The sequence below is a fragment of the Sapajus apella genome, unplaced genomic scaffold, assembly GCF_009761245.1.
Source record: "Sapajus apella isolate SASKATOON/1434 unplaced genomic scaffold, GSC_monkey_1.0 scaffold164, whole genome shotgun sequence".
NCBI lineage: Eukaryota > Metazoa > Chordata > Mammalia > Primates > Cebidae > Sapajus > Sapajus apella.
In genome coordinates, this window is record NW_022437104.1 from 1,925,255 (window position 1) to 1,940,505 (window position 15,251).

Consider the following 15,251-nt stretch of genomic DNA (forward strand, 5'->3'; position numbering starts at 1 on the left):
ATTGTTTTTTGCATGGGGAAACAGTGCACCATGTCACAAGAGACAGCCTAAGTACAAGTTATTTTTAAAGCATCAATATAGTCATTGTGGGATCAATACAGACTTTTCATAGGTTTTTATACATTACTGTTTTTGTTCTGAATTGCTTATGTAGGGGCACCCTATCTTTTAATGTTTAGAGCTTCTAAATGTTTTAATCTGGTAGTACTTGAAAGACAGAAATGAATATGACCTACTCCCCTGCTCCAGAGTGGCTCTAGGGAAGAGAGACCCAGACACAAGGTATAACAACACTATGTAAATAGTGTTGGGATAGAGGGTCTGAGGAAGGGTTGTTGTGGGAGCTCAGAGAAGCACATTCCTTCTAGGGGAAACAGGAGAATCAAATAGGAACAGAGATACAGTGTGGGGAATAGAGAAGTCAAATGGAGAATAAGAGGAAGTGATAACTGAATAGGGGCAGTAAGCAGAAAAGAGGAGCTACATTGAGGAGAATGGAAAGTTTAAAGTAGGTATGGAGGGGAGGAGACTGATAGGCAGGAACGGAGACCCCCTCTGGAGGCGGAAAGAGGCAGGACCACTTCCGGCCAGGGAGCGGGGTTAGGCTCAGACCTCAGGAGAGGCTTGGAGAGAGCGGACGCCTTCTCGATTCAAGAAGACGAGGTGAGTTGAGGTTCCTGGCTTTAGTGTAGATCCTGTGGGGGCTTCCTGGCTGCGGCTTCCACGTGCCCGACTCCACACGCCCCTAAGGTTTGAAGAAAACCTGCTGGGGGTTCGGGACCTAACCGCATGGAAGTCATCTTTAGCGGTGGCTGGACCCAGTTCGCACAGGAGAAAGTAGGAGGCGGAATCCCCTTTGGGCCACAGAAAGGAAAGATCTGGACTCGGTTCGGGCCGTGGAAGGGAGGGATGCAGACCTCAGATCGCAGAAAGGAAGGATCGAGAAATCCTTCAGACGGTAGCACGAGGGGAGGAGGACACACACAGTTCGGGAGGGAGGTAGGAGACGGCAGGACTCCGTTTAGGCTGGAGAAGGGGCAGGACCCTGTTTGGGCCACAGAATGGAGGGATCGGGAGCCAGAGAAAGGAGTGGGCAGCATCCCTTTTGAGAATAGCGGAAAGGACCAGACTCAGACAGGAGAAAGGAGGGGATAGGACCCAGTTGGTTCCGATTTGAACAGGGAAGATACAGGACCTGGTAGGGTTTGAGAACAGGAATACACCGAAGGTTCAAACCGTTGGATTTGGGGGTGGGGTATTCATGTTGCAGAAAGGGCGGAGCTGCACACTTGCAGACGTGGAAAGAGGGGGGAGTGGTGTGGGTTGGGGAAGGGGTGTTGCGGAGACGTACCGCAGAGCGGAGGGAGGGGGCTTATTAAAGGAAGGGAAGGTGCAGAGAAGTGCTGCAGAGCGGAGGGAGGGGGGTGTATTGGGAAGGGGCGGTGCGTGGCAGTACCGCAGAGGAGAGATGGGCGGTGTTGGGGTAGGGGCGGTACGGAGTGGTGCTGCAGAAGGGAGGGAGGGGGCTAGTTTTGGGAGAAGGGTTGGATCGAGATGTGATGCAGTTAGAAAGAGTGGGTCAGGGTTGGCGCCAACCCTCTGAGAGCAGGGGGCATATGTGGGATTAGAAACTGTCCGGTTTACCAAGGCGCATGCGCACGGAGAGCCTGGACGAACCGGTTCTTTTGGGATCTCGGTGGGCGTGAGATGGGGGCTGGGGGCGCCTCTAGTCGGTGCGCATGCGCACTACCGAGTTGCGGAGGGGGCGTGTAAAGGGGCGGGTCGTAGAACTGACCCTCTTGGAGGAAAAAGGAGCGGGGCCTTGGAAACCAGGTGGCCTGGGTTTTTTTTAGATATGAGAACCCAGGATTTGAAAGGATTAGGTCCAAGGTTACATGAGACTCCCCTATGTAAGGATAGGTGAGATGTCTGATGAATCTCCCTCTCCTTCTCATTCTCCTCTATCTCAGGCCCATTCCCTTCAGGCTCAGCTGTTACTCGGCCTCCCAGAAAGATGGATAGGAGAAATGACTACGGATATAGGTTGCCTCCATTTCAGGTGAGGCCTCTCTACATTCTCTCTAGGCCATCTGCCCGGTCCTGAGTTCACTTACTGCTCTTCAGACCCCTTCCACCATGTAGTTGCATAATTCCCTGCCTAACCCGTCTCAGTCCTCACTTACATGGTGAAGGAGAGGAGAGGAAAACCTGCCTGACTCTATTCCTTCCTTGCTCCCTACACCTTTCCCCCACCCCATTTCAATTAACCACTGCTCAGAGAAAGGGAAGGCCTTTGTGGAATGGGGCGGGCTTTAGGGAGGCCAGATGGCCCAGAGGATTGTAATCCTAAGTGTGTAGGGCCCTCTGCCTCCCCCTGGGAGCCTGGGGCTTCCCTTCCCTCCAGATTTACAGACTGAGACCACAGAAGAGGACAGTGTCTTGCTGATGCATACCCTGTTGGCGGCAACCAAGGACCCCCTGGCCATGGACCCACCAGTTGTCAACCGGCCTAAGAAAAGCAAGACCAAGAAGGCCCCTATAAAGGCTATTACTAAGGCTGCACCTGCTGCCCCTCCAGTCCCAACTGCCAGTGAGATTGCCACCAACAAGCCCAAAATAACTTTGCAGGCTTTAAACCTGCCAGTCATCACCCAGATCAGCCAGGCTTCACCTACCACTGAGGTAGCCAATACTCAGGCTTCTTCAGTCACTTCTCAGCCTAAGAAAGCCAACAAGATGAAGAGAGTTACTGCCAAGTCAGCCCAAGGCTCCCAATCCCCAGCTGGCTATGAGGGTGTCACTACACAGTTCAAGTCACCCTTGCAGGTCCTAAACCTACCAGTCATCTCACAGAATATTCACGTTCCAGTTGCCAATGAGTCAGCCAGTTCCCAGGCCTTGATAACCTCTATCAAACCGAAGAAAGCTTTCAAGGCTAAGAAGGTTGCAAATAAGGCCATAGCTAGTGCCACCGAGGCCTCACTGGCTCCAAATGCCACACATACAGCTATCACCCAAGGCCAAATTACCAGTGAGACAGCCAGTATCCACACCACAGCAGCCTCCATCCGAACCAAGAAAGCCTCCAAAGCCAAGAAGACAACTGCTAAGGTCATAAATACTGACACTGAGCATGTAGCGGCTCGAAATGTCACTGAGGCAGCTACCAGGCAGATCGAGGCCTCAGTAGTAGCTATCAGGCCCAAAAAGTCCAAGGGCAAGAAGGCTGCCAGTAGAGGCCCAAATTCTCTTTCTGAGATCTCTGAAGCCCCACTTACCACTCAAATGGTCACAAATCAAGCCCTAGCAGCCACCCTGCGGGTCAAGAGAGGGTCTAGGGCTCGGAAGGCTGCCACTAAGTCTCGGGCAACTGAAAGCCAGACTCCAGTTGCTGACCAAGGGTCCCAGGCCAAGATGGCCACTGCTCAGACCAACGTAAGTGCCCTTCAGACTCAGGTTGCTGCTGCTGTCCAGGCCCTGGCAGATGACTATCTGGCTCAGTTGAGTCTGGAGCCCACAACCAGGACCCGGGGCAAGAGAAACCGAAAGGTGAGATCTCTGACGTTACCATCCTTAACTTTGTCCTTCTTTTCCATTTCTACCCTTTTAGTTTGTTCATTTCTTCTATAAAAGTTTACTGAGCCTTTTTTCTTTGAGGTAGTCCCTGTGTTCAGATAGGCAGTGGAAGATGCTGAGAAGAAGGTGATATAGTTTCTGCCCTCTAGCAGTTCATAGATTGGTGGGGAAATAAGACATCCCTACACCTCTTACAACCTGTATATAATTCTACATGTATTTAAATAGTAGTTATGGTGTGCCATGCTTTGTGTTGGGTACATTTCCAGAGGGTATGTCTGAATGTCTTGAAAGTAACTCTTACCAGCAAGGGATCATAGGTCCCAGTTTTACATGTAAGAGAACTGAGTCCCAGAGGAATGAAGTGACTTGTTCAAGAGGTACCAGCTAGCATAATCAGTGGTGGCCAGAGGAAGAGAAAGACCCTTAGGCTCTTATCTTCAGTTGTTCCTGGCCTGGCAGAGGAATGAAATTTCTTCCTGGAAGACAGTGAAAGATAAGCTCAGGACTCAGGGTGGCGAGTTGCAAGGTCAGGATCAGGCTCTACTATTGCAAGGCGGGGGGAAGGTGTTAGAGGGACTTTTGTCTGGAGGAGGCAAAGTGAGAAGACAGAGTCATCTCTTTCACCTGGTGACTCTGGACCTTCCTTCTTTCTGATGATGAAGTCCAAGCATCTGAATGGGGATGAGAGAAGTGGCAGTAATTACAGGCGGATCCCATGGGGTTGGAGGCCTGCGCCACCGCGAGATGTGGCCATTTTACAAGAAAGGGTAAGAATCAAATGCTGTCCAGTCTCTTCTCTTCTTCACCTGCCCTCTTCTCTGCCACCTTCCAAGTGTTCTGCAAACATGTTAAGATCTCTCCATCTATTCTTCTCCTCCCAGGCTAATAAGTTGGTGAAATACCTGTTGGTTAAGGACCAGACAAAGATCCCCATCAAGCGCTCAGGTAGTGTCCTACCAACCCTCCTCCTTGAGCTCTCCGCTCCACTCCCCTCTCCTCCCATAGTCTGGGAGTAACACTTTATGGCCTCTTCGTTCTCTCATATCTCCACACCCGCCCTCCTCACACTCTGCCATGGCTGGCATCGCCCATTAACTCACTTACTTCAGGTCTCTGGTTGCACTGACCCAACTGGACTCGCAAAAGGGCTGCAGCTCTGTGGCCCCTGCTAAGCTCAGCTACTTTCACCTCTCCTTTTCTACAGACATGCTGAGGGATGTCATCCAAGAATATGATGAATATTTCCCAGAAATCATTGAACGAGCAAGCTACGCTCTGGAGAAGGTGAAGGCGCAGTGCTGGTGGATGGGCACAATGGGGAAGCTTTGAATTGAGCCAAGATATACATGTCCCTTTTGGAGAGAACCACGGAGACCTGCTAATCCAGCCCCATTACTGTGCGCATGGGCAGATGGTGGCCTAGGGAGAGGTGTAGACTTGCCAGGGGTCACACACCAAGTCAGTGATGAAAGCATGGCTAGGACCTGAGTCACTCAACTTAGTCTCAGCTTCTATCCATGGTTGGACACATTCCACATGTATTTCAGAGCTCACCTCCCCCTTCTATCCCCATTCTCTGTCTCTCTAGACTCCTGCTCATCACAAAGATGATGTTGATGACAGTAGTATGTTTGCTGCATGTTTACTGGGTGCCAGGCACTTAGCTAGGTGCTTTATATGCATTATCTCACTGAGTTCTCACACATGCAAAACCCCCTAAGTACACCAGGAGTTTTAGGATGCCCAGAAAGTTCACTGATACCTAAGCTGAATTTTGTGATCTCATAGGCTGTTCTTTCACTTGGCAGATGTTTCGAGTCAATCTGAAAGAAATTGATAAGCAAAGTAGCTTGTATATTCTCATCAGCACTCAGGAATCCTCTGCAGGCATACTGGGAACGTAAGCTGGGAAAGGGCTGGATGGGAAGGGGGCTTCTGCTTTTATCCATCCTGCTACCCCTTCTTTGTCCTACTTCCCCCATCCTCTTAGAGAGTCAGGAAAAACGGAGTCTCAAAAGCCCTGTCTCAGCTCCCGCACACAGTTGGAGCCTTGCTCACAGTAGTGGCACCTGAGTATGATTGACTGAAGGGTATAAGAGCCTGGGATGGGACAGTCCTGCTGTCAGCTTTGCTGTCTCTTTAGAAGCTTCCCAGGAAAGCAGGCCTGTCATTGCCTGTTCTGTCCGAGTGCCTGGCCTGGCCTTGGCAGAGTGGTTCTCAAGGAGGGCTTCCTGTTGTGGGTGGGTCAGGATGCATGAAGTGCAGAAGTGTCAGTGGGGCTGAAGGTTCTGAGAGAGAAAGAAGGGACTCACATTGACTGAGGGCTTGTGTTGTACCAGCTTGATATTCCATTCTTCTTGGCAACCTGGGGAAGGGAGAATATGATTTTCCCATTTTACTGAATAATAGACCAAGGCTTGCAAGTCTAAGTGCCTTTCCCAGGGTGGCATAGAGCTGGAAGCAGAGACTGGGCAGAATTCTGCATCTGAGGAATCTGGGAGAGGCTAGCCTAGTGAGCTGGCTGGTGTGTCTTGCGGATGGGTGCTGAACATAAACCTTCTTTCTGTCCTGTTATTCCCTTAGGACCAAGGACACACCCAAGCTGGGTCTCCTCATGGTGATTCTGAGTGTCATTTTTATGAATGGCAACAAGGCCAGTGAGGGTGAGTGGCTGGGCATGCAGCTGAACGGGAGGCCATGGTCTGGATTCCATGTGTTCAACTTCTGTCCCTGTCTCCTCTTGCCTCCCCTCGCAGCTGTCATCTGGGAGGTGCTGCGCAAGTTGGGGCTGCGCCCTGGGTATGATTGGGCTCTCTCCGCGCTTGCTGTCCATGTTGTCCTTTGGCAAGAGAGGACGGTCCTAGGATTGCATCAATCTGGTGGTCTGGTGGAGTGGGTGGGGGTGCTGGATTGGGTAGAGGGCCCAGGGTTCTGACCTGGGTGGATGATGGGCAAATGGTCCTGAACTGTCTGCTCTGTCTCTCCTCTATGTCCTCTGTCTGTTCTAAGCTGAGATGTTAGATAGACCTTCAGGGATCCCTGACAAAGCGACATCTGGTCTCAAATGCTTGCGTCTAGTGGCCATGTGCTCACTACTTTCTTTGCTTCATTGAGACTGCCCTATGCACTAGAGAGGTCTCTTCCATGTTGAGAAATGGCTCTGCCCTCATCTGGGCAGTTCTGATCTGTGTTCATGGGTTATTTTTCCCATTGTCAGGGTGAGGCATTCACTCTTTGGGGAAGTGAGGAAGCTCATCACAGACGAGTTTGTGAAGCAGAAGTAAGTGGTGTTTGGGGCTCTGTCTGGCCCTGAAGTTTTCTCGGTATACTGATCTTGTTCAGAAAGTGCTTAGTCAGTGCCTTTCTTATACTAGCTTGAGAGGGACGGGCATCCTGTGTCCTAGAACTGATACTGTCTAAAATTCCCATGGCCAGACCTTTACAGGACTGGGACAGCCTCAACCCAAGGCCCTTGCAGTGAGGTGTGCTCAGAGCAGGGGGCCTTAAGAATGGCTCCTCTGTTTACAACACACCCAACAGGAATGTGGGCTTACTCCTCACAGATGGCATGATACTTTGGCCTTCCTGTGACATCATGCCCTATACATGTCTCCCCTGGAGAAACCCAAGGGACTGCTTTGCACAGGGCCAGTGGGAAATGGCTCAGTATTGGAAGCCAAGACTGTGAACTATGTTTGGTAGTTAGTTTGAGGCTGAAGGGTCTTAGAAACCCTTCTCCAGGGGCTATTTGTATTTGTTTGAAGAAGGTTGCCACCTGGCATCTAGTGCTTAGACAGCAGGTTTGCTTGGTTAGAAACAAGTTTCATTTCCTTTTTCCAAGGTACCTGGAATACAAGAGGGTCCCTAACAGCAGACCACCTGAATATGAGTTCTTCTGGGGCTTGCGCTCCTACCATGAGACTAGCAAGATGAAAGTCCTCAAGTTTGCATGCAAGGTAATAGGAGAGCTGCCCGAGCTTGGCATATTAAGGCAATGGGATAACCTTGGCTGGGGCAGGCAATGCACAGGGATGGGCAGGTACAGAGCAGCCTGCAGTTCATATATAAACATATGGAGCCTCATTTATGTCCTAAAGTGCTGCTAGATATATAGTTTACATCATCTCATTCATTCTTCATACTTTGTATTAATCAGCATGGGCTGCCATAACAAAATACCCCAGACTGGGTGGATGAGAAAACAAATTTATTTTCTCATAGTTCTTGAGGGTGAGAATCCCAGGTCAAGGTCCACCAGGGTCAGTTCTTGGTGAAGGCTCTCTCTTCCTGGCTTGTAGATGGTTGCCTTCTCGCTGTGTCCTCACATGGTTTTGTGTATGTGTGTGAGAGAGAGCAAGCTTTCTGGCGTTTCTTCTTATAAGGACACTAATCCTGTTGGATCAGGACCCCACCCTTATGGCCTCATTTAGCTTTAATTACCTCCATAAAGGCCCTATCTCCAAATACAATCACACTGGGGGATTAGGGATTCAACATATGAATTTGGGGGTGGGCACAACCCTTCAGTTCATAACATATTTACTCTCTTATCATTTCCTGTAATTATAAATGAAGACACTTAGGCTAAATGAGGTTAAGTAACTTGTCCAGGGTCATATAGCACGTAAGTCATCAGAGCTGAAACTAGATTTCAGGACTGACCCATGAAAGAGCCCCAATAACTAAAAAGTTAAAAAAATTTATCACTACTAGTACAATACAAAGCCCATAGATTAATACATGATTACTAGAGTTATTTTCCTTATGATTATCATCCCCATTTCAGGTGCAGAAGAAAGACCCCAAGGACTGGGCTGTGCAGTACCGCGAGGCAGTGGAGATGGAAGTCCAAGCTGCAGCTGTGGCTGTGGCTGAGGCTGAAGCCAGGGCTGAGGCAAGAGCCCAAATGGGGATTGGAGAGGAAGCTGTGGCTGGGCCCTGGAATTGGGATGACATGGATATCGACTGCCTAACAAGGGAAGAGTTAGGCGATGATGCTCAGACCTGGAGCAGATTTTCATTTGAAATTGAGGCGAGAGCCCAAGAAAATGCAGATGCCAGCACCAACGTCAACTTCAGCAGAGGAGCTAGTACCAGGGCTGGCTTCAGCGATGGTGCTAGTATTAGCTTCAATGGTGCACCCAGCTCCAGTGGTGGCTTCAGTGGTGGACCTGGCATTACCTTTGGTGGTGCACCCAGCACCAGTGCCAGCTTCAGCAGTACAGCCAGCATTAGCTTTGGTGGCACACTGAGCACTAGCTCCAGCTTCAGCAATGCAGCCAGCAGTAGCTTTGGTGGTACACCCAGCACCAGCACTAGTTTCAGCAGTGAATCTAGCATTAGCTTTGGTGGCATGCCTTGTACCAGTGCCAGTTTTAGTGGTGGAGTCAGCTCTAGTTTTAGTGGCCCACTCAGCACCAGTGCCACTTTCAGTGGTGGAGTCAACTCTGGCTTTGGAGGCATACTCAGCACCACTGCTGGCTTTAGTGGTGTACTCAGCACCAGCACCAGCTTTGGCAGTGCACCCACAACGAGCACAGTCTTCAGTAGTGCGCTTAGCACCAGCACTGGCTTTGGAGGCACACTCAGCACCAGTGTCTGCTTTGGTGGCTCTCCCAGCTCCAGTGGTAGCTTTGGTGGTACACTCAGTACCAGTATCTGCTTTGATGGCTCTCCCTGTACCAGTACTGGCTTTGGAGGCACACTCAGTACCAGTGTCTCCTTTGGTGGCTCTTCTAGCACCAGTGCCAATTTTGGTGGTGCTCTCAACACCAGTGCCAGCTTTGGTGGTGCGCTCAACACCAGTGCTGGTTTTGGTGGTGCTATGAGCACCTGTGCTGATTTTGGCGGTACACTCAGCACCAGTGTCTGCTTTGGTGGCTCTCCCTGCACTAGTGTCAGCTTTGGCGGTGCACTCAACACCAATGCTGGTTTTGGTGGTGCTATCAGCACCAGTACTGACTTTGGTGGTATACTAAGCACCAGTGTCTGTTTTGGTGGCTCTCCCAGCACCAGTGCTGGCTTTGGTGGTGCACTCAACACCAATGCCAGCTTTGGCTGTGCCGTCAGCACTGGTGCCGGCTTCAGTGGTGCTGTCAGCACCAGTGCTGGCTTCAGTGGTGCACCCAGCACCAACCCTGGCTTTGGTGGTGCATTCAGCACCAGTGCTGGCTTCAGTGGGGCACTTAGTACCACTACAGACTTTGGTGATACTCCCAGCAACAGCATTGGCTTTGGTGCTGCTCCCAGCACCAGTGTCAGCTTTGGTGGTGCTCACAGCACCAGTCTCTGTTTTGGTGGAGCTCCCAGCACCAGCCTTTGCTTTGGCAGTGCATCTAATACTAACCTATGCCTTGGTGGCCCTCCTAGCACCAGTGCCTGCTTTAGTGGTGCTACCAGCCCTAGTTTTGGTGATGGACCCAGCACCAGTACCGGCTTTAGCTTTGGCAACGGGTTAAGCACCAGTGCTGGATTTGGTGGTGGACTGAGCACCAGTGCTGCCTTTGGTGGTGGCCTAGGCACCAGTGCTGGCTTCAGTGGCGGCGTAAGCACCAGTTCTGGCCTTGATGGTGGGCTAGGTACCAGCGCTGGCTTCGGTGGAGGACCAGGCACCAGCACTGGCTTTGGTGGTGGACTGGGCACCAGCGCTGGCTTCAGTGGCGGACTGGGCACCAGTGCTGGCTTTGGTGGTGGACTGGTCACTAGTGGTGCCTTTGGTGGTGGACTGGGCACCAATGCTAGTTTCGGCAGCACACTTGGCACCAGTGCTGGCTTTAGTGGTGGCCTCAGCACCAGCGATGGCTTTGGCAGTAGGCCTAATGCCAGCTTCGACAGAGGACTGAGTACCATCATTGGCTTTGGCAGTGGTTCCAACACCAGCACTGGCTTTACTGGCGAACCCAGCACCAGCACGGGCTTCAATAGTGGACCCAGTTCTATTGTTGGCTTCAGTGGTGGACCAAGCACTGGTGTTGGCTTCAGTGGTGGACCAAGCACCAGTGGCTTCAGCGGTGGACCGAGCACAGGAGCTGGCTTCGGCGGTGGACCAAACACTGGTGCTGGCTTTGGTGGTGGACCAAGCACCAGTGTTGGCTTTGGCAGTGGAGCCGCCAGCCTTGGTGCCTGTGGCTTCTCCTATGGCTAGTGAGATTTCAGGTAATTACAATATTTCCATAGCCAGGATCCACAGGGATGGGTATAAGTGCTGGGAGATGTTATAAGAAACACTGAGGCAGGTGAGCGGGGTGGAAAGATGAGGGCAATGAAGGAATTATGAGAAGACAGTATATTTGGTGCTAAAATGTTTTCCTATTTGTTTTGATTTCAGATTTATTCCCCATGTTTACAGATACCGCTAATAAATTGCAGTAGTCCTTTCCATGGAGCCAAAGTACATCCTTGGAATCTTTGTCCACACAGCAGTCTAAGCAGCTACAACCAATCAGCTGAGGGTGTCACATGATGAAAAAATCTGTTTGCTGTTCCTGCTTTATTGTTTGCTTTCTGTGTGCTGTCATATTTTGGTATCAGAGTTACATTAAATTTGCAACATGAATTGGAGTTTTTTTCTGTCTTTTAATGTGCCTAGGTAGCTGTAGAGTGACATCTTGGGTTCATAGAAGAGCTGGAGATCAGCAAAGCTCTTTGGAGAACGTGGGGCTCCAGCTTTTGGCTCAAAGGCAAGATAGCAGCCTGGGGAACGCATGGCAGGCAAGAGGATAACAGCTTGGGGAAAGATGGACAGGGAAAGCCTGGAGCAGAAGGCAAAGGGAGAGGGTTGTGGACACTAAGTACAGATTGATTTTGAGCCATTGGTGTAAGAATGGAGGGAAAGGCAGAGATCACTAGGTGTAGACATAGGAACAAGGGAGGGTTTAATTAGAATAGGAGAGGAAAACTTGAGCATATTGTATAGACTGTGAGGCAAAAGCTAATAGGGACAGGAGATCGATATGGAAGAGTCAGGAATTAACTGAAGTAGCCCATCCCTGAGAAGGTAGGATGGAATAGGGTACCAGAGAAGACGACCCTGATTTTGAATAGGACTTAAGGGTGGCTGTGGACGCAGATAAATATAGATCTGCTTCAAGCAGTGATCAGCAACTTTTGTAGTAGACAATAGCAAAAAAAGGAGAAGTGGATTAGGCAAGGTTTAGGTCTTGCTGGGTGGTTGTGATGGAAGGATAAGGGAACAAAGGCAGCAAGTTTATGAGTCTGTCTCTTTACCACTGGGTCGCTGGCACCTGGCTTAGAGTAGCTGCATGAAGAGTGGCTGAAGAGCTAGACCAGAGGATCCAACAGTTAGGGACAGAACACTAAGGATAGACTGGGGGACAATAGAGCATTCAAAGGACTCTGCTCTTGATGCTATACAGCAACAAATATTGTTCATTCAAGAAATACTACAGGCTGGGCACAGTGGCTCATGTCCGTAATCCCAGCACTTTGGGAGAGGCGAAAATGGGAGGATCGCTTGAGCACAGGAGTTTGAAACTAGCCTGGATAACATAGTGAGACCTCGTCTCTACAAAAAATTTAAAAATTAGTTGGGTATGGTGGTGTGCACCTGTGGTCCCAGCTACTTGTAAGAGAGGCTGGGGTGGGAGGATTGCTTAAACCCAGGAGTTCGAGGCTGCAGTGAGCTAAGATTGCACCACTACACTTCAGCCTGAGTGACAGAGTGAGACCCTGTCTCAAAAACGAAAAAAGGTAATACTACATATATGCCTTTTGTATGGAGGCATGCCGCTGGGATTCAGTTGTAAGGACTGGGGTTGGGGTTGGGCAGTGGTCAGACAGTTGGATGCTTGTATTTAAGAAGTCAGACCAGAGAGATGATACCAAAATCCATGGAGCAGGTGGATGAAGGGGAGAACATGATCACTGGAGTTGAGGGGCTCAGGGGACTGGGAGGCCAGAGTATTGGTTAGATCATACACATAAACAGTGAAATCACTCAGGATGGCAGCAAGAGCTGGAGAAGAGAGGAGCACCTGGCTCAAATGCCAGATTCTTCTCTGAGCGTAAGGATGAAAGTGTCGTGCCCCCAGCCACCTTGCTCATCAAGGAACAAGGCCCACAGGCACTCACAGGCACCTATCTTCTCCCCCATCTTTGGAGGTGCTACTGTAGAACCTCCTTCCAGGAAGCACTCACCCATTCCATGCTCTCAGCAGTAGAGCCGAGTCAGGATTAGGATCAGTACCTTAAGAACAATTGGAAAAGCCTCGCCATGACCTCCTCCTCTCCTCTTGTAGGCAGTAAGTCTTTATTCATCAGAGAATAGGAATTAAGAAAGTAAGTTTCATCCAGAGCTAGATAGCTCCTTGGTTGCGGCCAATAAACAAGGCTCGTTTGGGAGCTGCTGAGGACTTCTTCACTGGAAGTGGGGTGCCTCCGTGAGGACAAGGCAGAGTAGAAGAAGAGCAAAGACAGCATTTCCTAAAGGTGGAAGGCAATGAGGACACAGGCAGTTTGACTTCATGGAAAGGGCTCAGTAGTGGGCAGGGACAGTATCCAGGGCTTCCTCAGGTTCCCGGGTGATGTCCACATTCTGAAGAGAGAGCGCGGGATTAATAGGAAGGAGACAGCAGGGTAGGGTCCCAGCCCCTCCCCTGCCTCTTGTCCTCACTGCCAGGCTCCCCTCTTTCAGCCAGGCCTGGATCCTGACCCTCAGGTAGGCTTTGGGGAAATTTCAGCCTGAGGACTTTTTGGCAGGAACTGCCCAGCTCTCCATCTCCATGTGCCTGAGGGCTGGGCTGTGGTTCCTGCATTTCTGGGTGCTGGTTGCTCTGCCTGTTGGTGCAAAACACCCAGGCTCGGTGGGTTGGGCAGCCTTTCTGTGGAGAAGGTGCTTTCACCATGTGCTGTGTCCACAGCCAGCTTGGGCAACGGCGTCCTCCACCTACCTCAGGCTTCTCCCGGTGTGTGTTCACGGCCTCCACATTCAGGTAGATGGACTCCACCTTGCAGCCTTGGAAAAGAATAATCCATCTGTCCATAAGCCCCCGAGGTAGGCACAGGTCTCCCCTCAGGTATCACCTCCCCCTATCACCACCCACACCCCCAGCTTCATATTGTGTATACATTGTCACTCTCCTGTAGGGAGGGGAATTTAGACAGCTGTGTGATATGTGGGGAAGACACCAGGCCTAGGAAGCAACCAACAGGGCATCCTGTCACCTCTGCCCCTAACAGTCTTAGTTCTCTGCACTTCAGTTGCACATTTGTAAATGGGGATGGAGATGAGAGATGAAGTCTATGGTTGCCCAGAGCTCTTGTGGTCCGCAAGAGAGCAATCTCATCTATATAATATTGATGTAGCTCTGCAGATCTTCCAAGCTGTGTTAGGTGCTGAAGAGGTGGAAGAGTCCTGGGGTCACTGCCTTGGGCAATCAGTGCCAGGCGAAGTTTACCTGGAGGACAATGTGGTTGTGGCAACACCAGGAGTGTGGAAGGTCACAAGGCAGTTCTAGGGAACCTGAAGATGGAGGAGGGTACATCTTTGGGGTTTGGGGCTGACAGGGGAGGCCTAATGCCTACGGAAGCTCCCAAAGCTTCATCCCTGTGGGCTGCACCTTACTCCAGGCTTCCATAGGTCATCTGCCCTGTTCACACCCCAGAATAGGTTTAATTCTGTCCCTTCCCTGTTCATGGACCTTTCATAGCTAATGCCGCAAGAAAGGGCATGAACTGTCCAGGCTGGTCTTTGTGTTCTTTCTCCAATACAGTCCTAACCTACAATTTTCCTCTGGTCCCCTTTGGGGAAGCCCCCTTCTGCAGCTTGGTGCTCTGTGCTGGGTGCTCTGGCAGAGACACAGAAAGTCGGAGCCAGCCCCAGATTTAGAAGTCATCCTACTCTATGTTATCTTACTACCATCAGTCCCATCCGCACCAGGACATCCACCCACCTACCCAAGGAACCTGCTGCAGGACTCTTCGGGGCAAATGGTAGGCACTAGGGCCATGCTCATAGCCTCCATATGCCTGTCCTTGGATCAAGGTGGGAGTACTTACCATAAGCCACAGGAGTGAGTTTGAGCACTGTGTGCAAAGGGCACTTGAGATACGGAAGCTCATCTAGAAAGGAACAGGAAGCAGCCCTCAGAGGCAGGGTGCTGGCCAGGACATGGCCTCTCCAGGCCTCCAGGCTTGCTGTATGCTCCCGCTTCCATGTCCCCTCGCTGTGGTGGGGCCTCACCAGGGGCCTACTCCCCCTCACCCTGCAGAGGCAGCACTGAGAGCAGCTGGGAAGAGAGCAGGGAGGAAGGAGCACCCTAGAAAACGGTAGTGGACTGGACTGCATGTCCCACAGGAAGGTCAGACTCTCCACCCTGGAGATGACCACCACCTCACTCACATGGCAAACAGGAGACCGAGGCAGGTTTCTCTTCCGCCCCCAGCCTGAGGCCTTCTGCAGACCCCACACCACAAAGCCCCATGGTCCACGCCAACAAGTGTTTTCTGAGACCCTGCTGTGGCACTGGACAGCTCCCACAGCCTTCCCCCAGCCTGGCCTGCTCTCTCTGATCACCCCCGCCCCAGACCTGGTGATGGACGAGTATTCGTGAATTCACGTTTCCAGTTATTGACATTATACATAAAGTTGTTCTGATTATCCGTGTACAATTTCTTATCAGGGCCTATGTTTCCATTTCTCGGGCAAGCCCGAA

At 51.0% G+C, this 15,251-nt stretch overlaps 2 protein-coding genes and 1 non-coding gene across 15 annotated transcripts in view; 2 read left to right on the forward strand and 1 right to left on the reverse strand.

Annotated features, from left to right (window-relative positions):
• The first annotated feature begins 352 nt into the window (after positions 1-352).
• LOC116542183 (trophinin) lies at positions 353-11,139 on the forward strand. Of its 9 annotated transcripts, none has more exons than XR_004265117.1 (14): positions 381-663; positions 1,986-2,059; positions 2,359-3,549; positions 4,242-4,346; positions 4,461-4,524; positions 4,784-4,863; positions 5,388-5,479; positions 6,163-6,242; positions 6,336-6,378; positions 6,797-6,859; positions 7,421-7,535; positions 8,366-8,473; positions 10,444-10,734; positions 10,907-11,139. XR_004265117.1 is itself a non-coding variant. In XM_032266961.1 (14 exons), the coding sequence occupies exons 2-13, from the start codon at positions 2,015-2,017 to the stop codon at positions 10,721-10,723; spliced, it is 4,206 nt and encodes a 1,401-aa protein (XP_032122852.1). In that variant the 5' UTR covers positions 381-663; positions 1,986-2,014; the 3' UTR covers positions 10,724-10,734; positions 10,907-11,139. The 9 variants fall into 9 exon arrangements, 8 of the variants coding, with proteins under 8 accessions (XP_032122851.1, XP_032122852.1, XP_032122854.1 ...); XM_032266961.1 differs by having other exon boundaries at positions 8,366-9,643; positions 9,674-10,734; XM_032266963.1 differs by having other exon boundaries at positions 8,366-9,337; positions 9,428-10,734.
• LOC116542238 lies at positions 7,059-7,187 on the forward strand. The gene has a single exon (XR_004265132.1). It is a non-coding gene; the product is annotated as a small nucleolar RNA SNORA11 (small nucleolar RNA).
• Positions 11,140-12,828: 1,689 nt separating the features above from the next.
• Positions 12,829-15,251, reverse strand: part of PFKFB1 (6-phosphofructo-2-kinase/fructose-2,6-biphosphatase 1) — a 52,132-nt gene continuing 49,709 nt past the window's right edge. For all 5 annotated transcript variants that reach the window (XM_032266975.1, XM_032266974.1, XM_032266973.1 and 2 more), the window contains 3 exons: positions 14,596-14,658; positions 13,488-13,552; positions 12,829-13,132 (listed from right to left, as the gene is read on the reverse strand). In XM_032266975.1, the coding sequence (XP_032122866.1) occupies positions 13,073-13,132; positions 13,488-13,552; positions 14,596-14,658 (188 nt within the window). In that variant the 3' untranslated portion in view covers positions 12,829-13,072. The remainder of the gene's footprint in view (positions 13,133-13,487; positions 13,553-14,595; positions 14,659-15,251) is intronic.

Coding starts and splice junctions, on each gene's coding strand:
- LOC116542183 (XM_032266960.1), top strand. CDS start 2,015: ATGGATAGGAGAAATGACTACGGATATAGGTTGCCTCCATTTCAG. Junction 3,550..4,241: donor GGGGCAAGAGAAACCGAAAG/GTGAGATCTCTG, acceptor CTGATGATGAAG/TCCAAGCATCTGAATGGGGA. Junction 4,864..5,387: donor CAAGCTACGCTCTGGAGAAG/GTGAAGGCGCAG, acceptor TTCACTTGGCAG/ATGTTTCGAGTCAATCTGAA.